This window comes from Dendropsophus ebraccatus, chromosome 14 (genome assembly GCF_027789765.1).
Source record: "Dendropsophus ebraccatus isolate aDenEbr1 chromosome 14, aDenEbr1.pat, whole genome shotgun sequence".
Lineage (NCBI taxonomy): Eukaryota > Metazoa > Chordata > Amphibia > Anura > Hylidae > Dendropsophus > Dendropsophus ebraccatus.
Genome location: NC_091467.1, coordinates 76,606,389 through 76,627,432, shown reverse-complemented (window position 1 = coordinate 76,627,432; position 21,044 = coordinate 76,606,389). Strand labels below are relative to the sequence as shown.

Here is a 21,044-nt window from a genome sequence, read left to right as displayed (position 1 = left end):
GCCCCCTCTGTATGTGGAGCGCCCCTCTTAGTATAAGCCCCCTCTGTATGTGGAGCCTCCTTATATTATAGACTTTTACTTCTGAATAACAATGCATTTTCAGTGACATTGTGGATGTAGAAAAAAACTATATTCAATTAATGTATATAATGGATTCCTGGATAACAACAAGCTGGTAGCAGTGATATTAGCAGAGCGCCCCCTGGTGACAGAGTGTGGTAACACGCCCATTGATGGCCACTGCAGAGTCCTAGCTGAGCACTAGAGGGCGCTGTTGTACAACAGTGAGCTGCGGCGCAGCCTGGGACGTAGTGACGCAGAGGACGCGTGACGTCAGCGCGGTGTGTTTCTTCCGCTGTGTGTGTGGGAGACGCGGCCTGGAGCGGAGTAAGTGCGGATGCGGCAGTCACAGGGTTAATGGAGCGGGATGAGGGGGCGCAGAGGTGCGGGACCCCGGGGGAGCGAGACGGGAGGGGGAGACGGGGGAGCGAGACGGGAGGGGGAGACGGGGGAGCGAGACGGGAGGGGGAGACGGGGGAGCGAGACGGGAGGGGGAGACGGGGGAGCGAGACGGGAGGGGGAGGCTGATGTGTATATACAGAGGGGGGGAGGCTGATGTGTATATACAGAGAGGGGGAGGCTGATGTGTATATACAGAGGAGGGAGGCTGATGTGTATATACAGGGGGGAGGCTGATGTGTATATACAGAGGGGGGGGGAGGCTGATGTGTATATACAGAGGGGGAGGCTGATGTGTATATACAGAGGGGAGGAGGCTGATGTGTATATACAGAGGGGGAGGCTGATGTGTATATACAGAGGAGGGAGGCTGATGTGTATATACAGGGGGGAGGCTGATGTGTATATACAGAGGGGGGGGGAGGCTGATGTGTATATACAGAGGGGGAGGCTGATGTGTATATACAGAGGGGGGGAGGCTGATGTGTATATACAGAGAGGGGGGGAGGCTGATGTGTATATACAGAGAGGGGGAGGCTGATGTGTATATACAGAGAGGGGGAGGCTGATGTGTATATACAGAGGAGGGAGGCTGATGTGTATATACAGGGGGGAGGCTGATGTGTATATACAGAGGGGGGGGGGAGGCTGATGTGTATATACAGAGGGGGAGGCTGATGTGTATATACAGAGGGGAGGAGGCTGATGTGTATATACAGAGAGGGGGGGAGGCTGATGTGTATATACAGAGAGGGGGGGGAGGCTGATGTGTATATACAGAGAGGGGGGGAGGCTGATGTGTATATACAGAGAGGGGGGGGAGGCTGATGTGTATATACAGAGGGGGGGGGGAGGCTGATGTGTATATACAGAGAGGGGGGGAGGCTGATGTGTATATACAGAGAGGGGGGGGGAGGCTGATGTGTATATACAGAGGGGGGGGGAGGCTGATGTGTATATACAGAGAGGGGGGGAGGCTGATGTGTATATACAGAGAGGGGGGGGAGGCTGATGTGTATATACAGAGAGGGGGAGGCTGATGTGTATATACAGAGAGGGGGGGAGGCTGATGTGTATATACAGAGAGGGGGGGAGGCTGATGTGTATATACAGAGAGGGGGGGAGGCTGATGTGTATATACAGAGAGGGGGGGAGGCTGATGTGTATATACAGAGAGGGGGGGGAGGCTGATGTGTATATACAGAGGGGGGGGGAGGCTGATGTGTATATACAGAGAGGGGGGGAGGCTGATGTGTATATACAGAGAGGGGGGGGAGGCTGATGTGTATATACAGAGAGGGGGAGGCTGATGTGTATATACAGAGAGGGGGAGGCTGATGTGTATATACAGAGAGGGGGAGGCTGATGTGTATATACAGAGAGGGGGAGGCTGATGTGTATATACAGGGGGGGGGAGGCTGATGTGTATATACAGGGGGGAGGCTGATGTGTATATACAGAGGGGAGGAGGAGGCTGATGTGTATATACAGAGGGGGGGAGGCTGATGTGTATATACAGAGGGGGGAGGCTGATGTGTATATACGGAGAGGGGGGAGGCTGATGTGTATATACAGAGGGGGAGGCTGATGTGTATATACAGAGAGGGGGAGGCTGATGTGTATATACAGAGAGGGGGAGGCTGATGTGTATATACAGGGGGGGGGAGGCTGATGTGTATATACAGGGGGGAGGCTGATGTGTATATACAGAGAGGGGGAGGCTGATGTGGTATATACAGAGAGGGGGGGCTGATGTGTATATACAGAGAGGGGGGAGGCTGATGTGTATATACAGAGGGGGGGGAGGCTGATGTGTATATACAGAGGGGGGGAGGCTGATGTGTATATACAGAGAGGGGGAGGCTGATGTGTATATACAGGGGGGAGGAGGCTGATGTGTATATACAGAGAGGGGGAGGCTGATGTGTATATACAGAGGGGGGAGGCTGATGTGTATATACAGAGGGGGGGAGGCTGATGTGTATATACAGAGGGGGGGAGGCTGATGTGTATATACAGAGGGGGAGGCTGATGTGTATATACAGAGAGGGGGGGAGGCTGATGTGTATATACAGAGGAGGAGGCTGATGTGTATATACAGAGAGGGGGAGGCTGATGTGTATATACAGGGGGAGGAGGCTGATGTGTATATACAGAGAGGGGGAGGCTGATGTGTATATACAGAGAGGGGGGAGGCTGATGTGTATATACAGAGGGGGGGGGGAGGCTGATGTGTATATACAGAGAGGGGGAGGAGGCTGATGTGTATATACAGAGGGGGGAGGAGGCTGATGTGTATATACAGAGAGGGGGAGGGGGCTGATGTGTATATACAGGGGGAGGGGGCTGATGTGTATATACAGAGAGGGGAGGCTGATGTGTATATACAGAGGGAGGGAGGCTGATGTGTATATACAGAGGGGGGGAGGCTGATGTGTATATACAGAGAGGGGAGGCTGATGTGTATATACAGAGAGGGAGGGAGGCTGATGTGTATATACAGAGAGGGGGAGGAGGCTGATGTGTATATACAGAGAGGGGGAGGGGGCTGATGTGTATATACAGGGGGAGGGGGCTGATGTGTATATACAGAGAGGGGGAGGAGGCTGATGTGTATATACAGAGGGGGAGGCTGATGTGTATATACAGAGAGGGGGGAGGCTGATGTGTATATACAGAGAGGGGGGAGGCTGATGTGTATATACAGAGAGGGGGGGAGGCTGATGTGTATATACAGAGGGGGAGGCTGATGTGTATATACAGAGGAGGAGGCTGATGTGTATATACAGAGGGGGGGAGGCTGATGTGTATATACAGAGAGGGGGGGAGGCTGATGTGTATATACAGAGAGGGGGGGAGGCTGATGTGTATATACAGAGAGGGGGGGAGGCTGATGTGTATATACAGAGGGGGGGGGGAGGCTGATGTGTATATACAGAGGAGGGGAGGCTGATGTGTATATACAGAGGAGGGGAGGCTGATGTGTATATACAGAGGGGGGGGGGAGGCTGATGTGTATATACAGAGAGGGGGGGAGGCTGATGTGTATATACAGAGGGGGGGAGGCTGATGTGTATATACAGAGGGGGGGAGGCTGATGTGTATATACAGAGAGGGGGGAGGCTGATGTGTATATACAGAGAGCGGAGGCTGATGTGTATATACAGAGGGGGAGGCTGATGTGTATATACAGAGGGGGGGAGGCTGATGTGTATATACAGAGGGGGGGGGAGGCTGATGTGTATATACAGAGAGGGGGAGGCTGATGTGTATATACAGAGGAGGGAGGCTGATGTGTATATACAGAGAGGGGGAGGAGGCTGATGTGTATATACAGAGAGGGGGAGGAGGCTGATGTGTATATACAGAGAGGGGGGGAGGCTGATGTGTATATACAGAGGGGGGGGGGAGGCTGATGTGTATATACAGAGGAGGGGAGGCTGATGTGTATATACAGAGGGGGGGGGGAGGCTGATGTGTATATACAGAGAGGGGGGGAGGCTGATGTGTATATACAGAGGGGGGGAGGCTGATGTGTATATACAGAGAGGGGGGGAGGCTGATGTGTATATACAGAGAGGGGGAGGCTGATGTGTATATACAGAGAGGGGGGGCTGATGTGTATATACAGAGGGAGGGAGGCTGATGTGTATATACAGAGAGGGGGGGCTGATGTGTATATACAGAGAGGGGGGGCTGATGTGTATATACAGAGAGGGGGGGAGGCTGATGTGTATATACAGAGGGGGGGGGGGAGGCTGATGTGTATATACAGAGAGGGGGGAGGAGGCTGATGTGTATATACAGAGGAGGGGAGGCTGATGTGTATATACAGAGAGGGGGAGGCTGATGTGTATATACAGAGGGGGGGGAGGCTGATGTGTATATACAGAGAGGGGGAGGCTGATGTGTATATACAGAGGGGGGGAGGCTGATGTGTATATACAGAGAGGGGGGAGGCTGATGTGTATATACAGAGGGGGGGAGGCTGATGTGTATATACAGAGGGGGGGGAGGCTGATGTGTATATACAGAGGGGGGGAGGCTGATGTGTATATACAGAGGGGGGGAGGCTGATGTGTATATACAGAGGGGGGGAGGCTGATGTGTATATACAGAGGGGGGGAGGCTGATGTGTATATACAGAGAGGGGGAGGCTGATGTGTATATACAGAGGGGGGGAGGCTGATGTGTATATACAGAGAGGGGGAGGCTGATGTGTATATACAGAGAGGGGGGAGGCTGATGTGTATATACAGAGAGGGGGGGAGGCTGATGTGTATATACAGAGGGGGGAGGCTGATGTGTATATACAGAGAGGGGGAGGCTGATGTGTATATACAGAGGGGGGAGGCTGATGTGTATATACAGAGGGGGGGGAGGCTGATGTGTATATACAGAGAGGGGGAGGCTGATGTGTATATACAGAGGGGGGGGGCTGATGTGTATATACAGAGAGGGGGGAGGCTGATGTGTATATACAGAGAGGGGGGGCTGATGTGTATATACAGAGGGGGGGGAGGCTGATGTGTATATACAGAGAGGGGAGGAGGCTGATGTGTATATACAGAGGGGGGGAGGCTGATGTGTATATACAGAGGGGGGAGGCTGATGTGTATATACAGAGGGGGGGAAGCTGATGTGTATATACAGAGGGGGGAGGCTGATGTGTATATACAGAGAGGGGGGGGAGGCTGATGTGTATATACAGGGGGAGGGGGCTGATGTGTATATACAGAGGGGGGAGGCTGATGTGTATATACAGAGAGGGGGGGAGGCTGATGTGTATATACAGAGAGGGGGGGAGGCTGATGTGTATATACAGAGAGGGGGGGAGGCTGATGTGTATATACAGAGGGGGGGGAGGCTGATGTGTATATACAGAGGGGGGGAGGCTGATGTGTATATACAGAGGAGGAGGCTGATGTGTATATACAGAGGGGGGAGGCTGATGTGTATATACAGAAGGGGGGAGGCTGATGTGTATATACAGAGAGGAGGAGGCTGATGTGTATATACAGAGGGGGGAGGCTGATGTGTATATACAGAGGGGGGGGGGGAGGCTGATGTGTATATACAGAGGGGGGAGGCTGATGTGTATATACAGAGAGGGGGGGAGGCTGATGTGTATATACAGAGGGGGGAGGCTGATGTGTATATACAGAAGGGGGGAGGCTGATGTGTATATACAGAGAGGAGGAGGCTGATGTGTATATACAGAGGGGGGAGGCTGATGTGTATATACAGAGGGGGGGGGAGGCTGATGTGTATATACAGAGGGGGGAGGCTGATGTGTATATACAGAGAGGGGGGGAGGCTGATGTGTATATACAGAGGGGGGGCTGATGTGTATATACAGAGGAGGGGAGGCTGATGTGTATATACAGAGAGGGGGAGGCTGATGTGTATATACAGAGAGGGGGAGGCTGATGTGTATACAGAGAGGGGGGGAGGCTGATGTGTATATACAGAGGGGGGGGAGGCTGATGTGTATATACAGAGGGGGGAGGCTGATGTGTAATATACAGGGGGGGGAGGCTGATGTGTATATACAGAGGGGGGAGGCTGATGTGGTATATACAGGAGGGGGGGAGGCTGATGTGTATATACAGGAGGGGGGAGGCTGATGTGTATATACAGAGGGGGGGAGGCTGATGTGTAATACAGAGGAGGGGGAGGCTGATGTGTATAGTACAGAGGGGGGGAGGCTGATGTGTATATACAGAGGGAGGGAGGCTGATGGTGTATATACAGAGGGGGGGAGGCTGATGTGTATATACAGAGGGGGGGAGGCTGATGTGTATATACAGAAGGGGGAGGAGGCTGATGTTGTATTACAGAGAGGGGGGAGGCTGATGTGTATATACAGAGAGGGGGGGAGGCTGATGTGTATATACAGAGGGGGGGAGGCTGATGTGTATATACAGAGAGGGGGGGAGGCTGATGTGTATATACAGAGAGGGGGGGTGGCTGATGTGTATATACAGGGGGGTGGAGGCTGATGTGTATATACAGAGGGGGGAGCTGATGTGTTATACAGAGGGGGGGAGGCTGATGTGTATATACAGAGAGGGGGGAGGCTGATGTGTATATACAGAGGGGGGAGGCTGATGTGTATATACAGGGGGGGGGGGAGGCTGATGTGTATATACAGAGGGGGGGAGGCTGATGTGTATATACAGAGGGGGGGAGGCTGATGTGTATATACAGAGGGGAGGCTGATGTGTATATACAGAGGGGGGGAGGCTGATGTGTATATACAGAGAGGGGGGGAGGCTGATGTGTATATACAGAGAGGGGAGGCTGATGTGTATATACAGAGGGGGGGAGGCTGATGTGTATATACAGAGGGGGGGAGGCTGATGTGTATATACAGAGGAGGAGGCTGATGTGTATATACAGAGGGAGGGAGGCTGATGTGTATATACAGAGGGGGGGAGGCTGATGTGTATATACAGGGGGGGGAGGCTGATGTGTATATACAGGGGGGGAGGCTGATGTGTATATACAGAGGGAGGGAGGCTGATGTGTATATACAGAGAGGGGGGGCTGATGTGTATATACAGAGAGGGGGGGCTGATGTGTATATACAGAGGGGGGAGGAGGCTGATGTGTATATACAGAGAGGGGGGGAGGCTGATGTGTATATACAGAGAGGGGGGGAGGCTGATGTGTATATACAGAGAGGGGGGGGAGGCTGATGTGTATATACAGGGGGGGGAGGCTGATGTGTATATACAGGGGGGGAGGCTGATGTGTATATACAGAGGGAGGGAGGCTGATGTGTATATACAGAGAGGGGGGGCTGATGTGTATATACAGAGAGGGGGGGCTGATGTGTATATACAGAGGGGGGAGGAGGCTGATGTGTATATACAGAGAGGGGGGGCTGATGTGTATATACAGAGGAGGGGAGGCTGATGTGTATATACAGAGGGGGGAGGCTGATGTGTATATACAGAGGGGGGAGGCTGATGTGTATATACAGAGGGGGGGGAGGCTGATGTGTATATACAGAGGGGGGGGGGAGGCTGATGTGTATATACAGAGAGGGGGGAGGAGGCTGATGTGTATATACAGAGGAGGGGAGGCTGATGTGTATATACAGAGAGGGGGAGGCTGATGTGTATATACAGAGGGGGGGGGCTGATGTGTATATACAGAGAGGGGGAGGCTGATGTGTATATACAGAGGGGGGGAGGCTGATGTGTATATACAGAGGGGGGAGGCTGATGTGTATATACAGAGAGGGGAGGCTGATGTGTATATACAGAGGGGGGGGAGGCTGATGTGTATATACAGAGAGGGGGGGGAGGCTGATGTGTATATACAGGGGGAGGGGGCTGATGTGTATATACAGAGGGGGGAGGCTGATGTGTATATACAGAGAGGGGGGGAGGCTGATGTGTATATACAGAGAGGGGGGGAGGCTGATGTGTATATACAGAGAGGGGGGGAGGCTGATGTGTATATACAGAGAGGGGGGGAGGCTGATGTGTATATACAGAAGGGGGGAGGCTGATGTGTATATACAGAGAGGAGGAGGCTGATGTGTATATACAGAGAGGGGGAGGCTGATGTGTATATACAGAGGGGGGAGGCTGATGTGTATATACAGAGGGGGGGGGGAGGCTGATGTGTATATACAGAGGGGGGGAGGCTGATGTGTATATACAGAGAGGGGGAGGCTGATGTGTATATACAGAGGGGGGAGGCTGATGTGTATATACAGAGGGGGGAGGCTGATGTGTATATACAGAGAGGGGGAGGCTGATGTGTATATACAGAGGGGGGGGGGAGGCTGATGTGTATATACAGAGGGGGAGGCTGATGTGTATATACAGAGAGGGGGGGAGGCTGATGTGTATATACAGAGGAGGGGAGGCTGATGTGTATATACAGAGAGGGGGGAGGCTGATGTGTATATACAGAGAGGGGGGAGGCTGATGTGTATATACAGAGGGGGAGGCTGATGTGTATATACAGAGGGGGGGGGAGGCTGATGTGTATATACAGAGGGGGGGAGGCTGATGTGTATATACAGAGGGGGGGGAGGCTGATGTGTATATACAGAGAGGGGGGGGAGGCTGATGTGTATATACAGAGGGGGGGAGGCTGATGTGTATATACAGAGGAGGGGAGGCTGATGTGTATATACAGAGGAGGGGAGGCTGATGTGTATATACAGAGGGGGAGGCTGATGTGTATATACAGAGGAGGGGAGGCTGATGTGTATACAGAGAGGGGGGAGGCTGATGTGTATATACAGAGGGAGGGAGGCTGATGTGTATATACAGAGAGGGGGGAGGCTGATGTGTATATACAGGGGGGAGGCTGATGTGTATATACAGGGGGGAGGCTGATGTGTATATACAGAGAGGGGGGAGGCTGATGTGTATATACAGAGAGGGAGGCTGATGTGTATATACAGAGGGGGGGAGGCTGATTTGTATATACAGAGAGGGGGGGAGGCTGATGTGTAATTACATGAGGGGGGGAGGCTGATGTGTATATACAGAGGGGGGGAGGCTGATGTGTATATTACAGAGGGGGGGAGGCGTGATGTGTATATACAGAGGGGGGGAGGCTGATGTGTAATATACAGAGGGGGGGGAGGCTAGATCCCTGATAGTGTATATACAGAGGGGGGGCGGCTGATGTGTGTATACAGAGGGAGGGAGGGCTGATGTGTTATATACGAAGGGGAGGGGAGGCTGATGTGGGTTTATATACAGAGGCAGGGAGGCTGATGTGTATATACGAGGGGAGGCCTGATGTGTATATACAGAGGGGGGGAGGCTGATGTGGATATTACAGAGGGGGGAGGCTGATGTGTATATAAAGGGGGGAGAGGCTGATGTGTATATACAGAGGGGAGGCTGATGTGTATATACAGAGAGGGGGGGAGGCTGACTGTGTATATACAGAGGGGGGGAGGCTGATGGTGTATATACAGAGGGGGAGGCTGATGTGTATATACAGAGGGGGGGGAGGCTGATGTGTATATACAGAGAGGGGGAGGCTGATGTGTATACAGGAGAGGGGGGGAGGCTGATGTGTATATACAGAGGGGGGGGAGGCTGATGTGTATATACAGAGGGGGGGGGAGGCTGATGTGTATATACAGAGGGGGGAGGCTGTGTGTATATACAGAGAGGGGGGAGGCTGATGTGTATATACAGAGAGGGGGGAGGCTGATGTGTATATACAGAGAGGGGGGGGAGGCTGATGTGTATATACAGAAGGGGGAGGCTGATGTGTATATACAGAGGAGGGGAGGCTGATGTGTATATACCGAGGAGGGAGGCTGATGTGTATATACAGAGGAGGGAGGCTGATGTGTATATACCAGAGAGGGGAGGCTGATGTGTATATCACAGAGGGGGGGAGGCTGATGATGGTAATACAGAGGGGAGGAGGCTGATGTGTATATACAGGGGGGGGGAGGCTGATGTGTATATACAGAGGGGGGGGAGGCTGATGTGTGTATACAGAGGGGGGGAGGCTGATGTGTATATACAGAGAGGGGGAGGCTGATGTGTATATACAGAGGGGGGGGGGGAGGCTGATGTGTATATACAGAGGGGGGGAGGCTGATGTGTATATACAGAGGGGGGGAGGCTGATGTATATACAGAGGGAGGGAGGCTGATGTGTATATACAGAGGGGGGGAGGCTGATGTGTATATACAGAGGGGGGGAGGCTGATGTGTATACAGAGAGGGGGGAGGCTGATGTGTATATACAGAGGGAGGGAGGCTGATGTGTATATACAGAGGGGGGGGAGGCTGATGTGTATATACAGGGGGGAGGCTGATGTGTATATACAGAGAGGGGGGAGGCTGATGTGTATATACAGAGAGGGGGGGAGGCTGATGTGTATATACAGAGGGGGGAGGCTGATGTGTATATACAGAGGGGGGGAGGCTGATGTGTATACAGAGAGGGGAGGCTGATGTGTATATACAGAGGGGGGGAGGCTGATGTGTATATACAGAGGGGGGGAGGCTGATGTGTATATACAGAGAGGGGGGGAGGCTGATGTGTATATACAGAGAGGGGGGGGAGGCTGATGTGTATATACAGAGGGGGGGAGGCTGATGTGTATATACAGAGAGGGGGGAGGCTGATGTGTATATACAGAGAGGGGGGGAGGCTGATGTGTATATACAGGGGGGTGGAGGCTGATGTGTATATACAGAGGGGGGGAGGCTGATGTGTATATACAGAGGGGGGGAGGCTGATGTGTATATACAGAGGAGGGGGAGGCTGATGTGTATATACAGAGGGGGAGGCTGATGTGTATATACAGAGGGGGGGGGAGGCTGATGTGTATATACAGAGGGGGGGAGGCTGATGTGTATATACAGAGGGGGGGAGGCTGATGTGTATATACAGAGGGGAGGCTGATGTGTATACAGAGGGGGGGAGGCGGATGTGTATATACAGAGAGGGGGGGAGGCTGATGTGTATATACAGAGGGGGGAGGCTGATGTGTATATACAGAGAGGGGAGGCTGATGTGTATATACAGAGGGGGGGAGGCTGATGTGTATATACAGAGGGGGGGAGGCTGATGTGTATATACAGAGGAGGAGGCTGATGTGTATATACAGAGGGAGGGAGGCTGATGTGTATATACAGAGGGGGGGAGGCTGATGTGTATATACAGGGGGGGAGGCTGATGTGTATATACAGAGGGAGGGAGGCTGATGTGTATATACAGAGAGGGGGGGCTTATGTGTATATACAGAGAGGGGGGGCTGATGTGTATATACAGAGGGGGGAGGAGGCTGATGTGTATATACAGAGAGGGGGGGAGGCTGATGTGTATATACAGAGAGGGGGGGGAGGCTGATGTGTATATACAGAGAGGGGGGGGAGGCTGATGTGTATATACAGAGGGGTGGAGGCTGATGTGTATATACAGAGGGGGGGGGCTGATGTGTATATACAGAGGGGGGGGGGGAGGCTGATGTGTATATACAGAGGGGGGGAGGCTGATGTGTATATACAGAGGGGGGGGCTGATGTGTATATACAGAGGGGGGGAGGCTGATGTGTATATACAGAGAGGGGGGAGGCTGATGTGTATATACAGAGAGCGGGAGGCTGATGTGTATATACAGAGGGGAGGAGGCTGATGTGTATATACAGAGAGGAGGAGGCTGATGTGTATACAGGAGAGGGGGGACAGAGGGTAATATATAGGGTACAGTCTATTTATGGTGGGGGGGGGGCACAGTGCAGCCTCTATGACGTTGCTCTTCTCCTCCCTTAGGTAGTAGTCCGGACGCTCCGCCATCATGTACTGCCTGCAGTGGCTGCTCCCGGTGCTCCTGATCCCGAAGCCTCTGAATCCGGCTCTCTGGTTCAGTCACTCCATGTTCATGGGCTTCTACCTGCTGAGTTTCCTGCTGGAGCGGAAGCCGTGTACCATCTGTGCCCTGGTCTTCCTCGGCGCCCTCTTCCTCATCTGCTACAGCTGTTGGGGTAATTGTTTCCTGTATCATTGCAGTGGCAGCCAGCTCCCGGAGGCGGCCCATGACCCGGCCGTGGTGGGCACCTAGAGGGTCCCGCGGCTCCCAGGCCCACGGATTGCTGCTTCCTGCCAGGGACACGGCTGGCACTATTGTGTCTTGAGGACTACGCTGGGACTGCAGGGACACCATGATGATGATGGATGAGGACGGTTCTGTGCAATGGATCCTTCCTCCCCGTTTCCTTGTGGGCAGAGACATTTGCATTATTGTCTCCCGGTATTATGCCACTGGGGGGGACTTTTACCTACATGTATTTTTGGGGGGCTCCTCCAGCCCTTGGTCATGTTTACGTCTCTTCTGTCCATTGTGCTGATGCTGTCCCCGGCACAATGAGCGCCCCCCATCTGCAGGGTACATACTCGCTGGGGTCTGGTGTGTGGGCCCTGGCACAGTGGGTGCCCCCCATCTGCAGGGTACATAGTCGCTGGGGTCTGGTGTGTGGGCCCTGGCACAGTGGGTGCCCCCCATCTGCAGGGTACATACTCGCTGGGGTCTGGTGTGTGGGCCCTGGCACAGTGGGTGCCCCCCATCTGCAGGGTACATACTCGCTGGGGTCTGGTGTGTGGGCCCTGGCACAGTGGGTGCCCCCCATCTGCAGGGTACATAGTCGCTGGGGTCTGGTGTGTGGGCCCTGGCACAGTGGGTGCCCCCCATCTGCGGGGTACATAGTCGCTGGGGTCTGGTGTGTGGGCCCTGGCACAGTGGGTGCCCCCCATCTGCGGGGTACATACTCACTGGGCTCCAGAATCGCACATTTGTAGTGAATTGATAGATTTGCACTGGGCCCATGAGGCGGCCGGCTGGACAATGGGGGGCTGGGGGGCCCTGTGGATGTGTGTGTGGACCAGGAGATTTTATCCTTTTGTGTTGGGGAGATACAAACCTGAATAAAGCTTTATTAAACCTGACGCTGCCATGTGCCCTGTGTGTGAGCACCGGGGGGTCCGCTATCTGCTCATATACTGATCTATAAGGGGCCATGCTCTGTAGTCACTATAAGATGGAAACAAAAGGAACCATCTCTAAAGTGCAGCCCCTTAGAGGGTAACTCTGCCATCCATGTCTGTCACCATCCTCCTCCCCCCTGGCATCTGTCTGCTCTCCTTGTACAGGTGACACTACCATCCATGTCTGTCACCATCCTCCTCCCCCCTGGCATCCGCCTGCTCTCCTTGTACAGGTGAGACTACCATCCATGTCTGTTACCATCCTTCTCCCCCCTGGCATCTGTCTGCTCTCCTTGTACAGGCCTCAGCCCAGCACTTACCCCCTTTCCAGGCTGTATGTGTGTGTGTGTGTGTGTGTGTGTGTGTTGTAGTTCTGCTGGAGGGTGGCAGGTGTGACCTCCCCTATATCAGCATGCTGGGAGTTGTAGTTTTGCTGGAGGGTGGCAGGTGTGACCTCCCCTATATCAGCATGCTGGGAGTTGTAGTTTTGCTGGAGGGTGGCAGGTGTGACCTCCCCTATATCAGCATGCTGGGAGTTGTAGTTCTGCTGGAGGGTGGCAGGTGTGACCTCCCCTATATCAGCATGCTGGGAGTTGTAGTTTTGCTGGAGGGTGGCAGGTGTGACCTCCCCTATATCAGCATGCTGGGAGTTGTAGTTTTGCTGGAGGGTGGCAGGTGTGACCTCCCCTATATCAGCATGCTGGGAGTTGTAGTTTTGCTGGAGGGTGGCAGGTGTGACCTCCCCTATATCAGCATGCTGGGAGTTGTAGTTCTGCTGGAGGGTGGCAGGTGTGACCTCCCCTATATCAGCATGCTGGGAGTTGTAGTTCTGCTGGAGGGTGGCAGGTGTGACCTCCCCTATATCAGCATGCTGGGAGTTGTAGTTCTGCTGGAGGGTGGCAGGTGTGACCTCCCCTATATCAGCATGCTGGGAGTTGTAGTTCTGCTGGAGGGTGGCAGGTGTGACCTCCCCTATATCAGCATGCTGGGAGTTGTAGTTCTGCTGGAGGGTGGCAGGTGTGACCTCCCCTATATCAGCATGCTGGGAGTTGTAGTTTAGGCGGGGGGGGGGGGGGGGGGGGGGGTGGCAGGTTTGACCTCCTCTGTTTGAGCATGCTGGGAGTTGTAGTTTAGCAGCAGCTAGAGGCTATGGACTGCGCCATCTTTATAGACTAGATTCCCTCCTGGTTGTCACTGCTCCCGGCTCAGCTATAAATGACGGTGATGCTCGGGAGAGCCGGTGTTACTTTGCTGCACTTTCACTTTAAGGGATCAGACTTTATCAGATCACACGGACAGTCACCTCTGTGTCACACTTACCAGCTTTACACACGTGAGTGTAACAGGTGACGCACATGTTTACCTGCCACCCCCGCCCCTTGCACAACTCCCATCACCTGATGCTCATCCACCTTCCCTGTACGGATCACATAGATACACATAGAATGGTGAGATACTACACCAGTGGTTGGATACGCCTCTAGTGATTAGATACATGTATAATACCTACAACCACCCCCTGATCTGACAGAGGCGGAGCGCGAAAAGCTAAGAATAAGCTGGCTGTTATGTTCTTCTCTTATGATTAGGTTTTTTTGAGCAGGATACCCCTTTAACACTATAGCAGCAATAGGCAAAGAGATAAAAGCATCTGTAATTAAACATTACACACCTTGGCACGCTATCTGAGGTTACTAATGGGGGTCTGAGGGACCTTCTGCCACGCTGAGTGTACATGGGTACACGAGTGATCCAGATCCGCTGCTGCCAGCTCCCTTTGTAATTGTTGACCAGTGACGTCCTAGATGCCCTTAGAGAAGTCACCATATGTTTATTTCCACAACCAAGTCAATGTAACAACAACAAGCAAACTTACAGTAATAATGAAGTGAAGCGATTTGCTATCTCAGTAATCGACTCATCAGCCAGCTGCCTTATAACTGACTGCCGCTCTGGGTCATGGGAGGTGCCATCTTGATAAATGTTTCCACAAGAGTGCTGCCATATAGACAGTCTGGTCCAAATTACAAGTTAAAAGTTTATTGTGCGCAGGGAGGAATCACACAGTGACACGTTTATGGCCAAAGTAGATGGCATTTATTAAAAAATGGCTGGCAGTGTGATATATGTATATGTGTGTGTATAATGATTATATATATATATATATATATATATATATATATAATCTCCTTGGCTTATGTACAAAAAGACTTGTGTAGCACTAGTGCTTACTTACATAAGCTTTAAGGTATGCAAACATGTCTTAGTGTTCAGATGGTCTGTGCCATATTGTAATGGCTTCACTAAATATACAAAATCCTCAATAGTCCCATCTCCCCTCCCCCCCCCCCCCCCATTGAAGCCATTTAAAAAAGCTAACAATCTGTTCCACTTTGGAGACAATCCATCTATAGCAGATAGACTACCCTTTAATGGGCTTATACAAAGGAACTTTTTCTAGTCTTAGGGTACTATTCGGCCGATTATCGATCCGTGTAATAAAGATAACAATCAGCCAATAATCGTTGTCATGGGCTGATCGTTGATATAGCTTAGAACCTATAATTTCCGGGCGCCGACCGTGCATTGCTAAGTGTAATAGCGGTGCGTGGCCGGCGACTGACGATATACATTACCTATTCACACTCCAGGGCTGCTCCTGCAGTCCGCTTCTCCCCTGGTCCCACGCAACCTAGCTTCAGAGCGGCATCAGCCGACAGGTCACTCAGCCAATTATAGGCCGGGACCCGGAGAGAAGTGGACCGCAGGAGCAGCCCTGGAGCGTGGATAGGTTAAGTATATAGTTAAACCAAGGGCTGCAAGGACATCGGTAACAATGTCCTTGCAGCCCTTGTTAAACGATCAGGCCGTGTGATAGGCCCAGTAAACAAGCGCTGATCTAGCAGACCGACACTCGTTTACAGGTATTATCAGGCCCCCATCGACCTGTGTAAAACCACCCTTACTGCCCAATATGGAAGGTATAGGGGGTGATCCCACTTCTTCTTTGTTAATTGGCTTCAGCCTTTTGGATTCTTGTAAATCATCTGAAAAGAGGAAATCAGCATACATAGATCGAGTTGCTTCTTCAACATTTGGAATGGCTATCCAGACGTATTGTCCTTCCTCCTGGAAAATGTTTGCTGGACATGTTTGCTGAAAGAGCTTCTCCACCTTAAAGGGATGCTCCAGCGTGGGGGCACTTTTTTGGGGGGACCGGGGAGGAGGTGGCTGAAATAGAAGACGTCCACTTACCTCCCCGGTTCCAGCGGCGAGTCCCGCATCACGTCGCTCTGGTGCCCGGCCGCTTCCGGATGTCTGACGCCGCCAGAGATGCTACGTCTCAGGGCTGCTCAGCCACTCAGTGAAGGAGGCGGATCCCGCCTTCTTCACTGAGCGGCCCTGAGACGTAGCGTCTCGGGCAGCGTCAGACACCCGGAAGCGGGCGGGAACCGGGCACCGGAGCGCCGTAGTGCGGGACCCGCCGCTGGAACCGGGGAGGTAAGTAGACATCTTTTATTTCAACCACTTCCTCCCCAGTGCCCCCCACGCTGGATAACCCCTTTTAACTAACTTGTCCCCTATCTGACACATTAGAGATCGCCATGGGGATTTGAGGCATTCTTCAGATAGGACCTCAGCCGCAGATTGGTAGGTAAGGATAGTGACTAGAGATGAGCAAATCTCGAGTTCAGCTGAACCCGAACGTTCTGCATTTGATTAGCGGTGGCTGCTGAAGTTGGATAAAGCCCTAAGGCTGTGTGGAAATCCTGGATATAGTCATTGGCTGTATCCATGTTTTCCAAACAACCTTAGAGCTTTATCCAACTTCAGCAGCCACCGCTAATCAAATACCGAATGTTAGAGTTCAGATGGACTTGAGCATGCTCGAGATTCGCTCATCTCTAATAATGACATAGGAGAAGGGTTGGTGGGTAAGGATAGTGACATAGAAGAAGGTTTGGTAGGTAAGGATAGTGACATAGGAGAAGGGTTGGTGGGTAAGGATAGTGACATAGGAGAAGGATTGGTAGGTAAGGATAGTGACATAGGAGAAGGGTTGGTGGGTAAGGATAGTGACATAGGAGAAGGGTTGGTAGGTAAGGATAGTGACATAGGAGAAGGGTTGGTGGGTAAGGATAGTGACATAGGAGAAGGATTGGTAGGTAAGGATAGTGACATAGGAGAAGGGTTGGTAGGTAAGGATAGTGACATAGGAGAAGGGTTGGTAGGTAAGGATAGTGACATAGGAGAAGGGTTGGTAGGTAAGGATAGTGACATAGGAGAAGGGTTGGTAGGTAAGGATAGTGACATAGGAGAAGGGTTGGTGGGTAAGGATAGTGACATAGGAGAAGGGTTGGTGGGTAAGGATAGTGATATAGGAGAAGGTTTGGTAGGTAAGGATAGTGACATAGGAGAAGGGTTGGTAGGTAAGGATAGTGACATAGGAGAAGGGTTGGTGGGTAAGTATAGTGACATAGGAGAAGGGTTGGTGGGTAAGGATAGTGACATAGGAGAAGGGTTGGTGGGTAAGGATAGTGACGGGATTGTGTAATTATTTTATTGGCTGAGTTACTTGTGTAAGTTTTAGAGTGCATTCACATGTACAGGATCAGCAGCAGATTTGATGGCGCAGATTTGCTCTGAATCTAATCTAGGCCATCAAATCTGAAGATTCAAATCAGCGCCATCAAATCTGCTGCAGAGCCTGTACGTGTGAACGCACCCTTGTAAACAATACATATGTAATGGCTTCACAAAATACCTCAACACCGGTGTGTGTGTGTGAGAATACCGTCGTAGGTACAGGATGGCACATATACCCCCCCCCCCCCCCCACTACAGTAAATGGGTCACCCCACACACACGGTAGATGATTCACCCTCCTCCCACCCTAAATGGGCTACCCCGTCACCCCCCACGGTAAACGTCACTGATTGGTAATCTGCCCCACCACCTCCATTACGGCAGATGGATCACCCCGTCTCACCTGCTGTAGTCTCTGCCCTTCCCTACTGTAGCTCCTTCTCTTACCCTGCCACGCTATAGCCCCTTCTACTCTCCACCAGCCTTGATTTATAAATCCATATAGAAATATATTTATCAATCTAGGCTGGCAATCATACATCACTGTAACAAAAAATGGTTCAGTCAGCACGAAACTGGTGACAGGTCCCCTTTAATAAAGGGGAAATGATCCTGGCAGCATGATATAAAAGATCCATTAGTCAAGTTGTAATCGAAAAAAAATAGAAAATCTATGGAAGTGCAGCTGTGGAAACAGATGAAAAACAGCATATATGCAGTTCCACGTTCTGCCAACAGGTGGTGACAAAGACCATAATGCCCGGTGACTTACCATGCATCGCCTACATAGCAAACACTGAGTAGTCATTGACGTTTATAAAAGAAAACAAGCTCGTGTTCAGATTCACAAGTTATCCAGATGGCAAAAAGGGGAGAAAACAGTACATAGTGCAACAACTGCGACCACAGATCATGGAAGCCTCTCCGTTCAGATGGAATGGCTGCCCCTGCCGCCTGGGATTCTACGTGCCGGATGGAGATCCTCTCGGTGTGTAATAGCAGGAAATTTCTTGGGACGGAGTTGTACCATAAAACCTGATCCAACTTACAGGCTAGAACTACCTGAGGAAGGGACCGCTCTGGTCCACAAACGTGTTGTTTGCCCTAGTAAATAACTTACATAAGTTTCAACTCCAGCGCCTACAATGTGGATTGAATTCCCGTTTATAACGTGAGCGGGTTACAAGCCATCTGCATTGCTAGAAAGAAACACCAGGAGACACCCGTCCGTCTTTCATCTTTATTTACCGTCATTAAGCATATTATTGCTATGGACATAAATGCAGTAGTGCCAGTGTTTAAGGGTTAATAAAATAAAACTGACCAGGTGTCTGTCCCCGACAAAGCCATGCCATCTGCAATGAACGGACGTGGAGGCGACAGCTGCAACGCTAAGGTTCCAGGTAGACGCCCCTTTTATTATAGAAATAGAGTGATCCCTCCATGGCATCTAGGGCTAAACATACTCTACACAAAGAGGGAAAGCCTGGTCCCCGTATAGAATAACCCCTCCCTGTCTCGTCTTATCAAATGACACTAAAAAAAAGGAAATCACTCCAGTACTACATACAGGTCTGTAACACGACTCTACATACAGTGTATCCGGGATAGTATTCACAATACAAAGCTCTCCCCTGCACTCGAGTGGTATCGAACCATTAAAAAACATGGATATATACACATTAATCAGTAATGCAGACGGATCTATTCGATTGGCACCATAGAGGAGGGAAGCGTGTACCGTCCTACAACCTGAACCAGCTGCTCGAGGAAGAGTATGGAGAAGCCAGAGAGCAGGTACATGTAATGCTATCACATTTGCCCATTTCCCTCCATGATTGGCAATAAAAAATCCCACACCTATCCCATCCCTGAGAAGTTGGAGGACAAACCCGTACCAACTTGGCAAGAGTCCACAGTTTTGCCAGTGATATAACACAGGTCAGTCACGAGGCTCCCATACAACCACGCCGAAATGCATTCGTACCGTTATCAAAAGTCCTGTCCAATTTGTCATAGCGGGATGACTGGAAACTTATATGCTTCAATTCATCGAGTCGGTCTATTGCAGCCAACAGTAACGGTATTGAATTGGGGACCAGAGAAGTAATGTTATGTAACGTGCGGGACCCGAGGAGGCAGCGTATGGCACAGAGATGACCTGAGATCCCAGGTCGGGTAACAGATGTAACTCCGGCATAAAGGGAAGGTTGTACTCTATGGAAAGGAAGAATCCACAACCTAAAGATGGAGCGGTTGCATGAAGGGCGGCTTTCTAGGTAATCCAATAACATTTTCCTTTCTCAATTTACTACAAAACCCTCGAGAATGCTTCAGGCATCGGTCTCCGACCTGTGGCTACCCACTGTGGATGTTCTATAACAGCTGGAGAGCCGTATCTGGAGTAGAGAAGTCCAGCACCACATCAGATCCAAACATCTGACCCCCATTCACGATCACAGTCCTGGAGCGCCAAAGGTTGGAGAACAACGACTTTAGTGAGGGATAAAAATGGCTGCAGTGACCAAAATGGGCTTCAACTGTAAGGGGGGTAAGAAGTCAGGGGATGTTACGGACTCTACTGAATGTAATCTGGATACAGTAATTACGAGGGTTGTATAGTCACTTCATTATCAAAAAAACTAGCATGATAGTATCTTCCCCCTTCTTGAGAAAGTAGATGGGGGGGTGGAAGACAGAAGTGGGACTTTGGTCCGTGAGAGGAGTCTGTAGCATTTTGGAAGACCCCCATAAACCCTTCCCACGACTGAGTATACAAAAACATGGAATCTGTAGTCATCAAGATCAAAAATTGGACAAGTTCAAGGTTTCAGAATAGATGAGAGGGGAGTGGTGTTCCCTCCTGAGGAAATTATTTACAACATCTCAATCTTCAAGCAGTGTAAGAACCTCATCGCTTTCACCAGAACCCGAGGGCCTTTCCTGTCTCATATGGAAGGACTAGATGCAATTTTCTTTGGGGGAAAATATAAACATGGATCAGTAGATGACGCGTCTCCGAATTCTTGATACATGACCAGAATGCAATGTGAAAATTCAAATGCAAGATGGAGGTGGAACAAGGATGGAGCAGATTGTGGACCATCCACTTAATGTCATCAGATCCTCAACAAGAAGGGAATATCGGCTCTGGGTAATATATTGCATCTGCGTCTTGGAGAGGCTGGTTTGCCATATTATAGTAAGGCTCATCCTGTAGTCATGATCCCAAATCCTAAAGGTTGTCCCCAGGCTGGTACTGGGGCTCAGTGGCAGTGAAATAGTCTTCCAGGAAGGCCTGCAAGTACTCAAATGTTGGACGCTCCTCGGGGTCCTTCCTCCAGCATTGCAGCATCAGATCATGAAGGGATTCCGGGCAGTCTGGAGGGCACGGCATTCGATACCCCCTCTCGACTTGATCTAGAACCTCTCGGTTCACCATTCCTGATGATCAGAAACCGGAAATTAGATGAGGGAAACGGATAAGGAACGAAGCAACCTCACATGGCTG

General features: G+C 51.3%; 2 protein-coding genes across 2 annotated transcripts in view; one reads left to right on the top strand and one right to left on the bottom strand.

The window, feature by feature from the left end:
* The first annotated feature begins 299 nt into the window (after window positions 1-299).
* On the top strand, window positions 300-12,907 carry BLCAP (BLCAP apoptosis inducing factor). Its single transcript, XM_069952127.1, has 2 exons — window positions 300-387; window positions 11,738-12,907. Exon 2 carries the CDS (start codon window positions 11,763-11,765, stop codon window positions 12,024-12,026), a length of 264 nt encoding a protein of 87 aa, XP_069808228.1. The 5' UTR covers window positions 300-387; window positions 11,738-11,762; the 3' UTR covers window positions 12,027-12,907.
* Window positions 12,908-18,759: 5,852 nt separating this feature from the next.
* The window catches only part of SRC (SRC proto-oncogene, non-receptor tyrosine kinase), a 41,478-nt gene continuing 39,193 nt past the window's right edge, over window positions 18,760-21,044 (bottom strand). Inside the window, exon 12 of the mRNA XM_069953829.1 lies at window positions 18,760-20,977. Within this exon, the coding sequence (XP_069809930.1) occupies window positions 20,769-20,977 (209 nt within the window). The 3' untranslated portion in view covers window positions 18,760-20,768. The remainder of the gene's footprint in view (window positions 20,978-21,044) is intronic.

Coding starts and splice junctions, on each gene's coding strand:
- BLCAP (XM_069952127.1), top strand. CDS start 11,763: ATGTACTGCCTGCAGTGGCTGCTCCCGGTGCTCCTGATCCCGAAGCCT.